This window comes from Danio rerio, chromosome 11 (genome assembly GCF_049306965.1).
Source record: "Danio rerio strain Tuebingen ecotype United States chromosome 11, GRCz12tu, whole genome shotgun sequence".
Lineage (NCBI taxonomy): Eukaryota > Metazoa > Chordata > Actinopteri > Cypriniformes > Danionidae > Danio > Danio rerio.
Window position 1 is genome coordinate 305,708 of NC_133186.1, and position 17,579 is coordinate 323,286.

The window sequence follows — 17,579 nt, forward strand, 5'->3', positions numbered from 1 at the left end:
GGAGCTCACAACCAGCTGGAGGAGCACGTGTACATCTGCCAACACACGTGACCAATACTACAGTCACTTACAGTCACTTAAACACTGCACTGCTGCGGAGCCATGCTACATTACATTCCACAGTCACTATGGTAACAACAACTACAGTAATTGATCTGCTGTGGGGATTCTACAGTTGCTATGGTAACACAACAACTACAGTAATTGATCTGTTGTGTTGATTTTACCGTTGCTATGGTAACACAACAACTACAGTGATTGATCTGTTGTGGTGATTCTACAGTTGCTATGGTAACACAACAACTACAGTGATTGATCTGTTGTGGTGATTCTACAGTTGCTATGGTAACACAACAACTACAGTGATTGATCTGTTGTGGTGATTCTACAGTTGCTATGGTAACACAACAACTACAGTGATTGATCTGTTGTGGGGATTCTACAGTTGCTATGGTAACACAACAACTACAGTGATTGATCTGTTGTGGGGATTCTACAGTTGCTATGGTAACACAACAACTACAGTAACTGATCTGTTGTGGGGATTCTACAGTTGCTATGGTAACACAACAACTACAGTGATTGATCTGCTGTGGGGATTCTACAGTTGCTATGGTAACACAACAACTACAGTGATTGATCTGTTGTGGGGATTCTACAGTTGCTATGGTAACACAACAACTACAGTGATTGATCTGTTGTGGGGATTCTACAGTTGCTATGGTAACACAACAACTACAGTAACTGATCTGTTGTGGGGATTCTACAGTTGCTATGGTAACACAACAACTACAGTGATTGATCTGCTGTGGGGATTCTACAGTTGCTATGGTAACACAACATTCACAGTAATGTAAACAAATGATCCAGTACTGTAGTTTTCTCCAGCTATAGGGTACAGTATATTATACTACACTCAGTTTACTGTATTTTTACAATTAACTGTAGTAAAAACTTGCGTACACTACTACATTATGTATTACAGGTGATTAATTATTAGTTAATCATGTTTAAAATAATGTTTGCGCAGGAACTGGAGGTTCAGTGTGAGAGCAAATGACCATTTTTAATGTTGGTTTTGTCTAATAATGAAACATGTGTGTGTGTGTGTGTGTGTGTGTGTGTGTGTGTGTGTGTGTGTGTGTGTGTGTGTGTGATGAATGAGTTGTTTTGATTAATGTAGTGATAGATGTGCTGTAAACTGGGTTAAGACTGAATAACTCTGAACATAAAACCATCAGACGAGCTCAGGGTTACACAAACACACACCAGCGGCCCATTTAACCAGACAGCAGCTCAATCTGTCACGTAACAGTGTGTGTGTGTGTTTGACCGGCTGTGTTCTCCTCCCCGACCTCATGCTGAAGGCCTTCTGCAATGTCTTTCTAGGAAAGCTGGTTTGACGGCCGCTCTCAAGCATATCGAGAAGTGTTGAGGACATCAGGCGACTCTCAGCAGCAGCAGCGCACGCACACACACACACACACACACACACACACACACACACACACACACACACACACACACACACACACACACACACACACACACACACACACACACACACACAGCATTAGTTCACCTTCACCATCAGCATGATCATCCACTCACCCGTGTGTCCTCCAGCATCTTCAGTGGAAAAGAAATACAGCTTTCTGAAGGTCTGCAGTGGGCTGAGCTTCCAAACTACAGTTTCAGAGTATGAGAATCTGACATGAACAGTCCGGTTCATTTAACTTAATTTAAGGTTCATTTGCCATTGTTATTCTCTCCAACAGCAGGAGGGCAGCTTCAGTAGGCTGGCAGCTGTATAATAACAGTGGCGACTATCTTGGTAAACATGTTGCTTGATGACATCATTGAGCCAAAATGGCTGACAGTGAGAACCATGTGCTAGAGCAGGGGTGGACAACCCTGTTGCTGGAGATCTCCCTTCCTGTGGATTTCAGTTGTAACCCATGTCAAACACACCTGCCTGTAATTATGCAGTGCTGTTCAGATCCTAGTTCATCAGTCCAGGGGCCTGTTTCAGTAAGGAGGTTCAAACAACTCAGAGTTTAAACTTGAACTCTGAGTTGATTTACCGAGAGATTAAAAACTCTGAATTTTCGGTTTCAGAACAGCTGATCTGAGTTGGGTCAATCAACTTCGAGTAGACCAACTCAGAGTTAAGCGCGCACACCGTGACTTTAAAAAGGCATTATCAATGGAGCGCAGACTTTACGAGTGACTATGGCAATATCTTATAAAAGAGATCACCATTTCTTTCTCCAGCTGAAATTGATGTTCTCATGCAAAGTTATAGCAAATTTGAGCATATATATTTGAAAAGAAGCAACCATCAGTGAAGAAGAGACAGTTAGCGCGGGAAAACAGCTGCTCAAGTTAATGCCTAATTTCACTTTTTAAGTAGTTAAATATTTAAGTATAATAAAATAAGTAATGTAATTTGTGACGTTTATTATTTTTTTTCTAAACTTTTTTATACATTTATTAGTTTTAAATGATTTAACAGTGCACTTGTGTGTCTGCCTTTTTTATTGATCAAGTGATAGAGGTTAATATAACATTTAGAGGGTAAGCAGTGCTAAAAATCATTTTAGAAAGAATAATAATCCCATTAATCTAGTTACATGCATGTCGTAGGTGAATTTAATTTAATTATTTATTAAAAAAGGATAAGCCATTCTCGTACAGTTCTTCTGTGTGTGACTAAAATGTAGGCAATAGCTATGTTTCCATCCAAATCTATTACATAAATGTATGTCCAAAACTGGAATATTGCTTAAAAGATGCGAATAAAATTCCATCCAACGAGTCAAAGAGAAAAAAATCGTCACTTCCTGATTAAACTGGCACCAAATATCAACAGTAAAAACAGAATTTACTGCGGTAGAAGAAGCTGCGCCAATTAATTCTTTATTTAGCCTAATTAATGTACTTGCGCCTCAATGTCAGAAGACAAAGCTGAAACACAATGAACACATGGGGGCGTCTGAAGCCATGAGACGCGGAGACTCTTGACACGCACCAGACGCTCGGAGGTAATTAATAATATACACTAATACTGAAACAGTTAAGGCATTTTAAAATGACTAAAACAATATTTTTTTGACATGCTACAGTGTGCTCAGCCTGCTGGTTTGCTCATTTACACACATTTTCATTATCATATGATCATGATCTTTTTTTAATGTACATACTGTAATTTGTTCAGTAAAAGTGTTTCCATCGTAGTTTATGCGCACATTTTCTATCGAATAAAAGTTTATCCTACTCAGTTATGCGCGTTTTTTATGCATATTTTAAAAAGTTATGTGCATCATGACGTTTCTATCAATCGTTTTTATGCACGTATCCAAAATAAGCATAAAAATAGGTGGGTGGAAACGCAAGGCTATGGCGAGAAATACCGCTTCATCTTTAAAAAAGGGGAGGAGACCGACAGAAACTCTGAGTTTAGAGAATAAAACCTGCTTCTGACCAGGTTAGATTCACAGAGTAAGTTACCACAGTAACTGACTCTGAGTTAAAGTTACCTTTCTTTCAGAAACAGGCTTGACTTACCCTGCTTTCTCGAGTTTAACAAACCTGCCATTTTGAAACGGAAAACCCAGAGTTTCTCTCATTTCAGGGTTAAAATACTCTGAGTTTTCAGTTAACCTCCTTTCTGAAACAGGCCCCAGGTGTGTTTGATCAGGGAAGGAGCTGAACTCTGCAGGAAGGCTAGCAGGGTTGAGCAGGCCTGTGCTAGATGATTCCAGCATATCTGCACGAACCTTCTATACAAGAACAATGACTGAGGTGAAAATAAATAAATAATGTAAGGTGAAGCACTGAGTGTGATTTAAAGTTTCTGTATTTTTGTGATTCTCTAGTGTTTTGGGTGTATTTGGGGTGGCGGATTACATTATGGGATGTTGATCTCTGCTCTGTCCACTTCTGATGTTAAAAATTCAACTCTACAGTTTAACAAAGGAACTTTAGTGAAATAATATTATGTATAATTAATAATATGTAGAGAGATAAGTGTGTAGAATAAGAGTAAGTGTGCTGCAGTTTATTACAGGGTTTCTGTAGAGTAATATACAACACCAACACACACAATACAGCACTGCACACTATTACACATGCGCAGAACACACACACTTAACACACTTCAGCTGCTGCTGTTATTTATATGATGTGTTTTGCTATTATATTGTAATGTTGTTAATAAATAAGCTGATGTACAGCATAAATAAAGATAAAAGTTCTGTGTTGTCAGCTGTGGCTGTGGTGTAAACAGAGTTTTAAATAAAACACAAGTATGTGTATTTCAATTTTACCATCTTAATCAATTCTTAAATAAGTCCTTAAAACAATTACGTTTTCCACAATTCCTGCATGAAACGTCTGGAGAAACAATCAGGGATTTGTTTGACACATTGACATCAGAATTATTACAGCACATTTCTAATCATAATAGTGTTAATAACTCATCTCTAATAGCTGGTTTATTTCCTCTTCTCCATGATGACAGTAAATAATATTAGACTAGATATTCTTCAAGACACTAGTGTTCAGCTTACAGTGACATGTAAAGTCTTCACTAGGGTAATTAGGGTAACTAGGCAGGTTAGGGTAATTAGGCAAGTTATTGTATAACGATCGTTTGTTTTGTAGACTATCAAAAAATGTATAGCTTAAAGGGGCTAATAATATTGACCTTAAAATGGGTTTTAAAAAATTAAAAACAGCTTTTATTTTAGCCAAAAATAAAACAAATTAAGTCTTTTTTCAGAAGAAAAAATATTATCAGACACACTGTCAACATTTCCTCAATCTGTTCAACATTATTTGGGAAATATAAAACTAAATAAATAAATCAAAGGGGGGCGAATAATTCTGACTTCAACTGTGTATATATATATATATATATGTAAATTAATTGCATTCAATGCATGTTCATTTATCAGATTTCCATACAGGTAAAAAATAATGCCAAAGCATAACATGAGTGAAGATAAAGTCTATAACCTGCAGTGTTCATCAGCACTAATGTGAAACTAAAGCTATTTAAATATGCAAATCAGCTGACTCCTGTTTAGGAAACTCTGAAGTTGCTTTACCATATATGGAAAAGGAGAATGTGTGGGGGAAATAGATTATTAGAGACACAAATTACGTAAACACACACACACACACACACACACACACACACATACACACAAAGAAAGAGGAACAAACATATAGAAAAAGAAACAGACACACAGACGTACGCACACATATACGCACACACCTGGTGTGGTCTCCGTCATCTGCAGGTCATCTGTGATGTAGGTCAGTGTGTCTGTTATGAGCACCGTCCACTTTCTCTCTCAGAGAGGAAATAGGTCACACACAACCACAATAAACACTCAGAGCCGCGTGTGTGTGTGTGTGTGTGTGTCATTAGTTTATTAAAACTGACGAGCAGACACATAATGCTGATCACACAGGAATGGACATGTGACTGGCCTACAATAAACATCTTAAATATAAAAGACCTCAGACTGTAGATTAAGAGCACACAGAGCGCTGTGTGTGTGTGTGTGTGTTATCCGCAGGCCGATATGGGCTGGCTGAGGCCGCTGAAGTAGGATTTCTCCCTCTCGCTCATGATCTCGAAGTGCAGCGGCTGACGGCAGAAGTTACACTCGGCGGAGGAGTGAGGCTTCAGCGGCAGACCCACCTCTGTCCACGTCTGCGTCAGCTTGTCTGAAACACACACACACACACACACATAAGCACACCACACTTACTTACAGCTTCTAGATTTGACAATAACAGCAGGAGGAGAGCAGCTACAGCACTACACTGACCACAGCTGCACTCGACAAGCCCTGTGTGTGTGTGTGTGTGTGTGTGTGTGTGTGTGTATGTGTGTATGTGTGTGAGTGTGTGTACTCACCCACAAAGTATTTCATCATCTGGGGTGTGTGGTGTGGTGTCGGGGCGATGCGCAGCAGCTCTTCTCCTCGCGCCACCGTCGGGTAGTTGATGGCCTGAACGTAGATGTTGTAGCGGCTCATCATGATGTCACACACCTCCGTGTTCTTCTCCGCATCCGCAACCTGAGGACCACACACACACACACAGCATGAGTGAGTGTGTGTGTGTGTGTGTGTGTGTGTGTTTGTGCGAGATCATGGGCGTGTCTGAATGAGTGTGTACGCACCCGCACGGGGATGATGTGGCTGGGGCAGTGTATGACGGGCAGGCCGCTGTCCATCAGCATCTGGCGCAGCAGTGTGACGTTGCGCTGGTGTTTCCTGCGCAGCGTTCGTCCCTCTTCGCTCTTCAGGATCTGCACAGACTGACGCGCGCCCGACAGCAGCATCGGCGGCAGAGACGTGGTGAAGATGAAGCCGGCCGCGTACGAGCGCACCGTGTCCACCAGCGCGTGTGTGCTGGCGATGTACCCGCCCACACAGCCGAACGCCTTGCCTGAGGACACACACACACACACACACGGGTCAGAACACACACCACACTGACTCTCTACCTGCTGACGGACCATCAAGATGACATGCAGAAGCAGAATGAAGGTACATAAAGCACAACAACACCATGCTGGACGAAGACTAACCACAATAACTCACATCCAAAATAAAGGTGTTCGACATGAGACGTGTGTGTGTGTGTGTGTGTGTGTTATATAGTTATTATATATCTGTATAAAACACAAAATCAGTATATGCATGCATATGTGTGTGTGTAGATGCATAAATATAGACAGAATATAGTATTATTATCATCATCATCATTATTAATATAGTACACTATTACTATTAATAATCCCATTCTCACTGTAGCGCAGACACAGAGCCGCCTGGTCAAGCCTCTGCTGCTGCTGCTCTGTGATCTGCTGATTGAGTTTACTCTGCTCATTATCAGATACTGAGCTCAGATTACAGCACAGTGAATGAGCATCTGTGTGTGTGTGTGTGTGTGTGTGTGTGTGTGTGTGTGTGTGTGTGTGTGTGTGTGTGTGTGTGTGTGTGTGTGTGTGTGTGTGTGTCCGCTGGGTCACTGAAAACACCACTGAGAGTCTTGAGGGAAACTGAATGAGGAAAACAACAGCGCTGGTTGCCGAGCAACAGTGAGGAGCTCAGACTGACCCAGAGTGCCCGAGATGATGTCCATCTTGTGCATGACCGAGTCCCGATCGCCGATGCCGCCACCGCGGGGCCCGTACAGACCCACCGCATGCACCTCATCCACGAAGGTGACCGCGCCGAACTCATGAGCCACATCACACAGCTGCTCCAGTGGACACACTGCGCCTGTACACACACACACACACACACACACACACACACACACACACACACACACACACACACACACACACACGAGAGTCAGCTTTACATACAAACACAGCACAAATCATCAGTGAGCAGATCAGAGTGTCAACGAGAAACTAAAGACAACACAAGCCTCAGCTTCTGCTCAGACACTGCTGTGAGGAGTGTGAAGCACTGTGGCATTTGTTCTCCTGTAGTAAATGGAGGTGTTTTTCTCTGCGTCTCACTGACCGTCCATGGAGTGCACCGTCTCAAAGGCCACAATCTTGGGAGTGGACGGATCGGATTTCTCCAGAAGCTCTCGTAGATGTTTGGCGTCGTTGTGACGGAAGATAAACTTCTTGGCGCCGCTGTTCCTGATGCCCTGAATCATTGAGGCGTGATTGCCTGCGTCTGAATAGATCTCACAACCTGAGCGAGCGAGCGAACCCACACACACACACACACACAGAAAGAGAGAGAGAGATAAGAAACCACTAGCTTATTCCACATTACGCTTTAACTAACAGAGTAATACACTTGTTATTACAGCATTTCATACTCTGTTTTCCAACTAAAATAGTATACATCTGTTAAATCATTTAAACTCGTGTATTAATGTTTAAATATCCATCTTCAACACATATTTAATACCTTTTTTGGTTAAATCTGAACTTATCTTGACGATCTAAATATCATATGCATACATCATGACTAGGCCCACACAGAATCTGCGTGTGAAGATCTCCGCTGAGTTTATTTACTTGTGTAATTGTGTGTAAATTAACATTTATTCAGTTTTTTTGAATAATTCAGTAATATTATTGACAAATATGAAAATGCTTATATGATTTATTTACAGTGCAGTTGGTAAACTTATATTTTTCTTGTCTTTTAGTAGAGATATTATACAAGACTCTTGCTTTGTTCATCAATTAAAGTTGATCTTATTGCATGTGCATAGTAAACATCAAGTTAAAAAGATTTTATTTTTGAATTTCACAGATTAAGTTTTTAGTTGCAATACTCCTAAAATAATTCAGCATAATTCCACAGATTATTTACAAAATTCTGCACAGAAATAGCTCAAATATCCCGCAGATTCTGTCTGACTCCAATCATGACTCATTATGCATTAAAATACAACCTGACAGTACTTCATTTACAGTGAAAGTGAAACTGTACAGTGAAATCAAGAAGCATTTTCTAGACGAGTAAATAATCACTTGCATTCAGATATAACGAGTAAGGATTTAGTGAGTTTCTCAATAATCTGCCAGTGGTGCACGCAAAATAATCTGATTTCAAACCAAAAACAAGATTATTTTAAGGTGTTCATTTGAACTTCTTATTTCTGACCACAAGACTATGATCTTTGCTGGTCTAGAAAGTGCTTCTTGCTTTAAGAATGTTTACATATTGGAAGTAGAAACAAGACAAAAACTCTAAGAAAAGCATTTCAGTGTTGCGTCAGATATACAGTTGACGTCAGAATTATTAGTTCCCTGTTTATTTTTTACCCAATTTCTGTTTAACGGAGAGCAGATTTTTTTCAACACATTTCTAATCATAATAGTGTTAATGACTGATTTATTTTATCTTCTCCATGATGACAGCACATAATATGAGACTAGATATTCTTCAAGACACTTCAGGTTAATGAGGCAGGTTAGGGTAATTAGGTAAGTTATTGTATAACAGTGGTTTGTTCTATAAACTATTGAAAAAATACATAGCCTAAAGGGGCTAATAATATTGACCTTAAACAGGTTATAAAAAAATTAAAAACTGCTTTTATTCTAGCTGAAATAAAACAAATAAGACTTTCTCCAGAAGAACAAATATTATCAGACATACTGTCAACATTTCCTCAATCTGAGAAACATCATTTGGGAAATATTTAAGGAAGAAAAAAAAAAAAAAAAACTTCAGCTGTATCATGCATCCTTTTTCAGATAACAAATTCTATGCTGTGTATTTTAAAGCACTTCACAACAAAAATAACCCTTTTATTTGCATTAATTTCTACAAAAATACTCTAATTAAAAGCTGTGTATAATACTGAAGATGTATATAAAGGTGTACAGCACTGACCCGGCATCATCTTGGCGAGGGTGAAGAGCGTAGAGTCATTAGCCACAAAGCAGGAGGTGAAGAGCAGAGCGGCGTCTTTCCCGTGGAGATCCGCCAGCTCGTGCTCCAGATCCACATGAAACTTACTGGTGCCCGAAATATTCCTGGTCCCTCCGGCTCCAGAGCCATGCTTTCCTAAAGTGTCCCTGTCAAGAGCAAAACAGAGACAACGGTCAGCATTTACTGCAGTCTGAACGTACAGAATCTGAAGAAGCAGAATGTAAACACTGCAATTAAATGAACAATATATGACTAATGACTAGATATGCATGGTTGAGTAGTTAGATTATGATTCTGTTTATTAGTGTGGCAGTGTGCTCCTGTGAGACCCCACATCTAGTTCTCCTGTATGTCCACACATGTAGAAGACAGACAATAAAGCCGGATTTGACTCACATGATGGTCTGGACGACGCGCGGGTGGCGGCTCATGCCCAGATAGTCATTACTGCACCACACAGACACGTTCCTCTTGAAGGATAAAGACTCGGTGTAGTCGTCCGCCATGGGGAACTCTGTGGCTCTGCGGTTCACCGTTTTAAAGACGCGGTACGTATGATCGCTCTTCTTCTCCTCGATCTTCTTCTCAAAGAACTCATCATAACGAAAGCTGGACACATCTGAAAGAGAACAACCGTGTGTGTCAAATGCACTGCTTTTCTTGCTGCTTTTGTCTTGTTTTTACTCTAAATATCTACTCTAAATATGGTCTTGTTTTTAGAAATAAGGAGTCAAAATTAAGTGAGTTGAGCTTAAAACAAGCTGAATAATCTGCCAATGGGGTGCTTTTATTCTGCTTTGAAATGACATTATTTTGCTTACTCCACTGGCAGATTATTTTGCTTAGTAGGGCACAATCTAGCTCTGATGTAGAGGGGAAAAATTAACTGAAGAATGAGCTTTACTCTCATTTTGTGTATTTTCATTAAACTATTACGCTTGCTAACGACATTCACTAACAGCAGAAGTTGTGCCTTCTAACACTGAAACGCATTAGTGCATAACACATGACTTCAACAGCATTAGTTGGGCCTCAGAGAGGGCGAACAGACGCACTTTTGGGCATGTTGTCCTGCAGCAGGTGAGAGACGTGAGCGGGACGCTGCTTCATCAGCTTCTTCATCAGGTTTCCTCCATTCATGCCGTCCTTCAGAGGAGTGAGCGCCGATGCAGAGACGTCTGGACAGACAATCAGTCCAAGAGATTAAAAGCAACCCACAGCAGAGAAATACAGCAGTTCATGCTAATAAATACTACATTTACCCCTGTGCCATTTTGAGCAATCCCTATACAATATCTGCATACACACCAAACCATGTAAACTGACTAAACACTACACATTATACATGTTGAATATTGAAGAAAACAGTAGCCGCGTTTCCACTATCGCGCCTAAAGCGAGCGAGCCAGGGCGAGCCAAGGCCAGTGGGGTTTCCACTGTCACTTCCGGGGCCTAATCGGGCCAAAGCGGGGCTTTCTTGGGGCCAGCGGCCGGCCTTTTTCGGCCCGCCGAATACCTTGGGCCAAGGAGGGCCAGCTGGGGCTTCGGGGCGGAGTGAAAGAAGAGGCGGGCACAGTTTTCCGATCGCACATGAGTACATGCGCCAAACAAATAAAGAAATAAGGGAAAGAAAACATCTAGCCTTATAGTCTGGGGTCTTTTTGCGTAGGATCACCCTTATGTTTCCCTTTTAAATGTAAGGCTGCTGCATAAAATAATAAAGTAGTTTTAATTTATAGTGACGTTTTTTGCTGCGTCCTCCTTTATGTTTCAATAACGCATAATAAGCTTTACACCATAAAGACACAGCAGACAGTAAAGGTTTACGAGAGTTTTTGTCAAGTTTAAAATGTTTGTTTGTGCGCGTTTAATGCCTGTATGTGTGTGTGAGACCGGGCAAAAGCGCTCCTTCACAGCTCTGTTATGCCGCGAGCGGCTTTTTTCTTTATTTATTTTGGAGATAATACACAATATAAATACAACAGAAGGACATAAAACTTAACAAAATACGTGCCCACTTTCGTAGACTTTAAACAATATAGTGTCATATCTTGATAAAATAGCCTAAGCTTTAATGAAATATAATTTAAAGAATTACAAATATCGGATAAATATAAAATCACATTAAATAAATAAACCAATATAAAATAAACAAAAGCTAGCTATATGTAGGTAGCCTATATACAATACATAAATCGAACCGTTTTAAAGCCACATATAGTATAGCCTATAGCTTACATTTTACAAAGACCTGTCTGAAAAAAAAAAGATTTTCGATATTTTATAAAAACAATTAACACCGGAGAAGGTTTGAAATATTATTTATAAAGTATTTGGATGCGATGATATTATTCAAATCGTGCAAACAGAGCATTATCTGGGTGAGTGAAAGCAGAAGCCTATACCTTTTTTTCTGTCACCCAGTCCTGCGCAGCGCTCGCTGCTTTAAACGCATTGGGGGAAAGCCCACACACAAAATGTGTTCTATATACTCAAACAACTGTTTATGTTTTAATATGAAGTGGTTAAATTTATAAATGAAACTTTAAATAAAGAGCTTTAGTGAATAGCTGCCGAGCGCAACAAATATGGCTATATTTTATAAGACTACTCGCTCTTATGCTCAAACACTTAACACGACTTCTATCAAAACGAGGATGTTATAAAATACATGCCATATCGAGTCATAAGCCATTTCTGTGGCTTTATATTATGGATGTGTGCGCTCTCTGTGATGGGTCCCTGCGTTTGGCGAGAGCAGTCGATGAACAATGCCAGTTGGTCGGCGAGTAAACAAATGTAATGAATGGAAATACACAGGTCTGTGCGTATAGACATTTCATGTACTGCTGTACAGTAACGTGTCATTTGTTTGTTTCGGTTGTCTTCATTTTAATGGTTTCGTTTCGTGATGATTCCATGGTGTGCTTTATCTGAAGTGGGCGGGTTGTGTGACGTTTGATTCGGGGACGTTCTGTGGGCGGTGTTTGCGTGACGCGCTGTGAGCTATTAGCCCGTCAGTGGAAACGCGACATGATTTCGGCCTCATTTCTCAACCTCCCGGGCTATTGGCCCGGCCCGGCCCGATTAAAGCCCTGGCTCGCACTGGCCCGATAGTGGAAATGCGGCTAGTGACATGCAATAGCATACTAAATAATGCAATATTCATTATTTAAAGCTGTAATTACTGACAGCAAATAGCAATGCTTTAATGTAAAACAATCAAGCTTTAAAAAAAATAAATGAAATTTCAGTATTTAGTTTGGTCAGTAGCAGATATGACCAACAGGTCACCACAGTTTTCATTGGTGACTCTATATTAGCGCCTCCCCTATTTCTGTGCATGTTTTCAGGATTATAAGCTGCATTATTTCATACTTTTGACTATATTTGTAAACTAGACATAAGATTCTAATGTAGTGTGTGCAGTTTGGTGGTCCCTGATATCAATTTAGCCTCTCAAAACATCTGAAAACAAGGAATTTTAGCCTTTTAAATGACACAATTTCTTTACGTTTAGAATATAATATTATGGTTTAAAATGCAACTGTAAACAGTCCCATAGGTTGAAGAGTAAATGGATTGTGCTCTCTTACTCTAGCTAAAAACATGTATTCAGAAGACTTAGACCTTTCCAACGATATATAGCCTGTCATGATTAGATTAGGAGTTCATTGCAGTATAGTGCAGTACACTGAAGCATCCTGCTATCGGGCAGTGACAGTTCAGGGGTTAAAGCAGCTCCTCAAACCTTTCTGCACGGTGCGAACTTCAGAAACATCCTCCTGGAGAGCCATGCTGGCCTGCCGGACCACACCGCTGTTCTTCTGGCTCATCTCTGCTGCCAGAAACGGGCATTTAGAGGCGGAGGCATGCCCGGCTGCAGGAGCAGGGTGACCAGCGGGCACTGCAGGAGCATCACTGGCTTCTGAATAAAAAATAAATAAATAAAAAAAAAAAAGAGGAGATTCATCAGCATAAATGAGTTTACCCTATTTTGAAATGGAATATTTTATACATCTCTTAAAGAATATCGACAATATATATTCATAGATTTGAACAAAACTTAACATATTGATTAAAGTCATATTTTAGTCATTGAACATCTTTAAAAATATCAAGATAATGCATTTAAATGTGCGCTAAATTTAGCCAAAATGTAATGTAATGTATTTTTTATTTAGTGCCATGTCAGCAACCAAGGCTATCTTCATGGCAGGAATCTTTCAACAATAAATATACAATTTAAAAATCAACAAACAAAATAAAACATAAATTAAATAAGATTTTTTGTGTTAATACATGATAAAAATTCTAAAATCTTTTCGGGTGTTACTTTGTCAAAAATGTCCTTAAAAGAGTTAATTTCATAAAAAGTCCTTCTGGAATCAGTAAAAGCAGGACAGTCCAGTAAAATATGCTTTACAGTAAGATGAGTTTTGCAATACAAACACTGAGTAGGGTTTTCACCTTGGAGCAAAAAACCATGTGTTATTCTCGTATGCCCAATACGACATCTGGTAAAAACTACTTGATCAAATCGATTCTTAAAATGTCTTAAAATTCTGTGTGAAACTTCAGGTTGGATTTCATGTAAAATTTAGCCAAAAAAAGAACATATCAATTTGGGATACTAATTTTTAGGCTGTTTTTTTGGCTCCAGATTTGGCTTCAGCACAGACTAATTCAATGTATCTGCATAAATATTTTACTGTAAAGCATTCTGTAGACAAGATCAGTTTAAATGCGAGATTTGTGAGGGGTGAACGCATGTATGACACAGTCACAGGTCTTTAAAACACATCCAAATAAAACTCTTTCACTGTTAAACTCCCCAAATCACATGCTCTGAACGGTGCTTTCTGAATAATTATAATCCCAACATTGGAGATTCTGTGACGTGGCTATTGCAGACTCGTACATCACGATATCGATGCTGAAACCATATATTGCGCAGCCTTATCATGCAGTTTTATATTTAAATAATGACGTTTCTACAATTTTTCCCTTATAACAGCACGTGACTGACCATGTCCGGCCGCAGAGGAGTCTTCCACCTTCTGGAAGCTGGCGCTAGAGGAGCAGAGCGGGCGCAGCAGGGGTCTGGAGGCCAGATCCATCATCACAGGACACTTCACCGCATACGCCACCAGAGACTTCCTGGCTTGCTGGAGGAACGTCTGCGGGACGCGGGACAGGAATGGGCAGCGAATGATGGCGTCCATAGCTGACGGTTCAGTGAGGTCTGGAAAACACAGAACAGAGAGCAGGTTAATTACAACTGACTGATTACACAGTGCACTGTCATGGTGATTAACAGCCGGCCGGTGTGAAGGGTTACTGTCACTTTCACATGACTGGAACTGAGCCACAACCTCAGTACTGAGAGTTCAAAAACACACACACACACACACACACACACACACACACACACACACACACACACACACACACACACACACACACACACACACACACACACACACACACACACACACACACACACACACACACAAACAAACAAACAAACAAACAAACACACACAAACACACACAAACAAACAAACACACACAAACAAACAAACACACACAAACAAACACACACACACACACACGTTCGTATATCTCGGTACAGCTGTAGTGATGTTTGTTCTGTACAGTGTGTGTGTATTCTCTCGTCTCCCTCTAAACTCAACGCTCACAGCACACACTCTGCACTTCTACATCTCTAAACACTTCATTCTGTCTGATTTATGAGCATATTTACTTAATTTGGGGCCCTACGGTGACAATTCCCTCAGAGTCTGTGTGCATTCTAGGCATGAGATGATAACCGGTTACAAGGTTTACTGCGGTCTGGAAAAGTCTCGGTATTAAAACCGCACAAATGTTTTTTATACCGTTTCTAAGGTATATGTAGAGTTTTTTTATGTGTTGTAAGGAAATCTGTTTTGAAGATTTTTGAAGATAAAAAAGATTGTAGAAGTCAATGGTTTATTTTAATTATGTAGCCTGACATGTTTACGGTTCCAAAATAATATAAATGTTTCCTAAAATGTAATATATTGTGTTAATTGGGGAAAAAAGTTGTTGTTTTTGACTAAGACAAAATAAAAATAAATGATTATACAGCAGTAAATCACATTACCATTGAGGGAATATAAATTTATATTCCATAGTAATGCAAAGTGTCAGTCTCACAGCACGGCTGTGTCACTTGTTTTCTCTTTTCGGTCAACTGGTCAGGCGGTTTCTGTCTCCAGAACATGATGAGATCAGACCTGAAAAGGCAGTTTACCCTGCCGACAACAACACTTCATTTGCATGCTCGGTTTAGCCATCTCCCCTCATCCTAAGAACACATTATAGACAAAACAGCTTTATCTCAAATCAGACTTGTGATAGAACTTCCAGATTGCAGACCTCCAGTAGGCTCCTGCAGACACTGGGACTTCTTGAAGACGCTGTATGAATGCAGATTAACCAACACGTCTAATGTTGTTATGAAGTCATATTTACATGCCATTTCACACCCAATATGTAAATATGTAAAGCAGTGTAATAAACAACACGTTAAACTAATGTGCGAATATAAAACATACTTTACCGCCTCAACATTAGACACACACACACACACACACACAGTACACTAATACTCCTTAAAGCTGTGTGTGAGCACTCAAACTCAAATCACAGTAAGCCCATTCCACACAGATTTACAGCTGCTCTCAGCTCAGCCCTCATCATCATCATCATCATCATCATCGATACTCATTGAGGTCAAGTTGGTTTTATATTCTCACATGTATTCAGTGGTTCCCTCCCTATATTGTTTACCATGGTACTTTGAATGTTAGGTCAAAATTGGATGTAAGGATCAGACTGTAAACAATGCTGTACTCTGATAGCCATTGGCTGATTATATGATTTCACCATTTAGAATGAGCAAAGAACACTTTTCTGATATTAAATTATTAAAGAGAATGTCCAAATGTGTGAATTTAAAACCAACTTTCCCTCAATCCCATACTCATACGAGTTAAAACAGCAGAAACTGTTTTTATATTCGCACATTCAGACTTTCTCCTTCACAATCTCATTTCAGAAAAGTATTATCAAATTCTAAATAGGGGAATCATATCAGCAGTCAATGACCATCAAAGTGCATTCCAGCATTATTCACGGTCAATTAAACAGTGCTAATGTTGTTTTAGAATTCATATTTAAATGCTCTTTCAGACTCGATATTCAAAATAGAGTGGTAAACAATATAGAGAGCATTAAATGACCCAATGTGTGAAAATAAAACCAACTTGACCTCATTAATTCCTGATGAAGTCAGAGAACAGCGCCGACAGTGACTCACCGATACTGTCAGCTCACCTGCCGGGAAACAGCTGACTTACACACGGAAACTAAACCTCACGTTACACTAACAGTTCACTACTCTGCTACATTACAAATCAATATAGTACAGTACAGTACAGTAATTTAACCTACCGGCTAATGTTAAGAGTTATGATTTCTGCGTCACGTGACGTAACGTTAGCAAACCTGACAGGAACCTGAGGCGTTTTAGCTAAATTTGCTAAATGTACATTAAAAACGACCATCGTATCCTCTACTGAACTCTCTCTACCTTTAATAAGATATAAAACATAAATAAATGCAGATGTACAGTTAATCTGTGGAGTCTTCAGAGGTCAACAGTTAGAAAGCCGCATGATTAAACGCGCCGCGACCTCTAATGAACGCGCCTCACCTCAGTTTCCTCCGAGATCGCGGGTGTGTTCTGTTGGTATCGCTGTCCGGTGGTCGGTTGTTAGTGTTATGCCGTCTCTGGCCTGTTTTCTCAGCCGTAATGAGCGATGTGCGTCGTTATCCTGCACTGAGGACGAACGAGAGGGCGAGCGGCGCTCCGGGATTATATCGCACCAGCGGCCGCAGATCTCGCGATCTTTACGTCAGCAGCCGCGAGGACACGCCTCTCCTTCCGCGCAAACTATGGCGACACCGGTTGTTGCTAGAAGAGATACAGCTGCGGCGAGAAATGAAGTTAACGAGAATTGTATTTTATAAACGTCTACCTTAACCCTCACATTAATGTAAAAACAGTAATTACACCGAGACGAATCATATT

At 40.1% G+C, this 17,579-nt stretch overlaps 1 protein-coding gene across 2 annotated transcripts; it reads right to left on the reverse strand.

Annotated features, from left to right (window-relative positions):
- Nucleotides 1-5,412: 5,412 nt before the first annotated feature.
- alas1 (aminolevulinate, delta-, synthase 1) lies at nucleotides 5,413-17,339 on the reverse strand. Of its 2 annotated transcripts, none has more exons than XM_073916088.1 (11): nucleotides 17,202-17,339; nucleotides 14,470-14,685; nucleotides 13,192-13,368; nucleotides 10,295-10,618; nucleotides 9,837-10,210; nucleotides 9,402-9,586; nucleotides 7,560-7,739; nucleotides 7,143-7,307; nucleotides 6,200-6,468; nucleotides 5,933-6,095; nucleotides 5,413-5,739 (listed from the first exon to the last, which is right to left on the reverse strand). In XM_073916088.1, exons 5-11 carry the CDS (start codon nucleotides 9,944-9,946, stop codon nucleotides 5,579-5,581), a joined length of 1,233 nt encoding a protein of 410 aa, XP_073772189.1. In that variant the 5' UTR covers nucleotides 9,947-10,210; nucleotides 10,295-10,618; nucleotides 13,192-13,368; nucleotides 14,470-14,685; nucleotides 17,202-17,339; the 3' UTR covers nucleotides 5,413-5,578.
- Nucleotides 17,340-17,579: the final 240 nt, after the last annotated feature.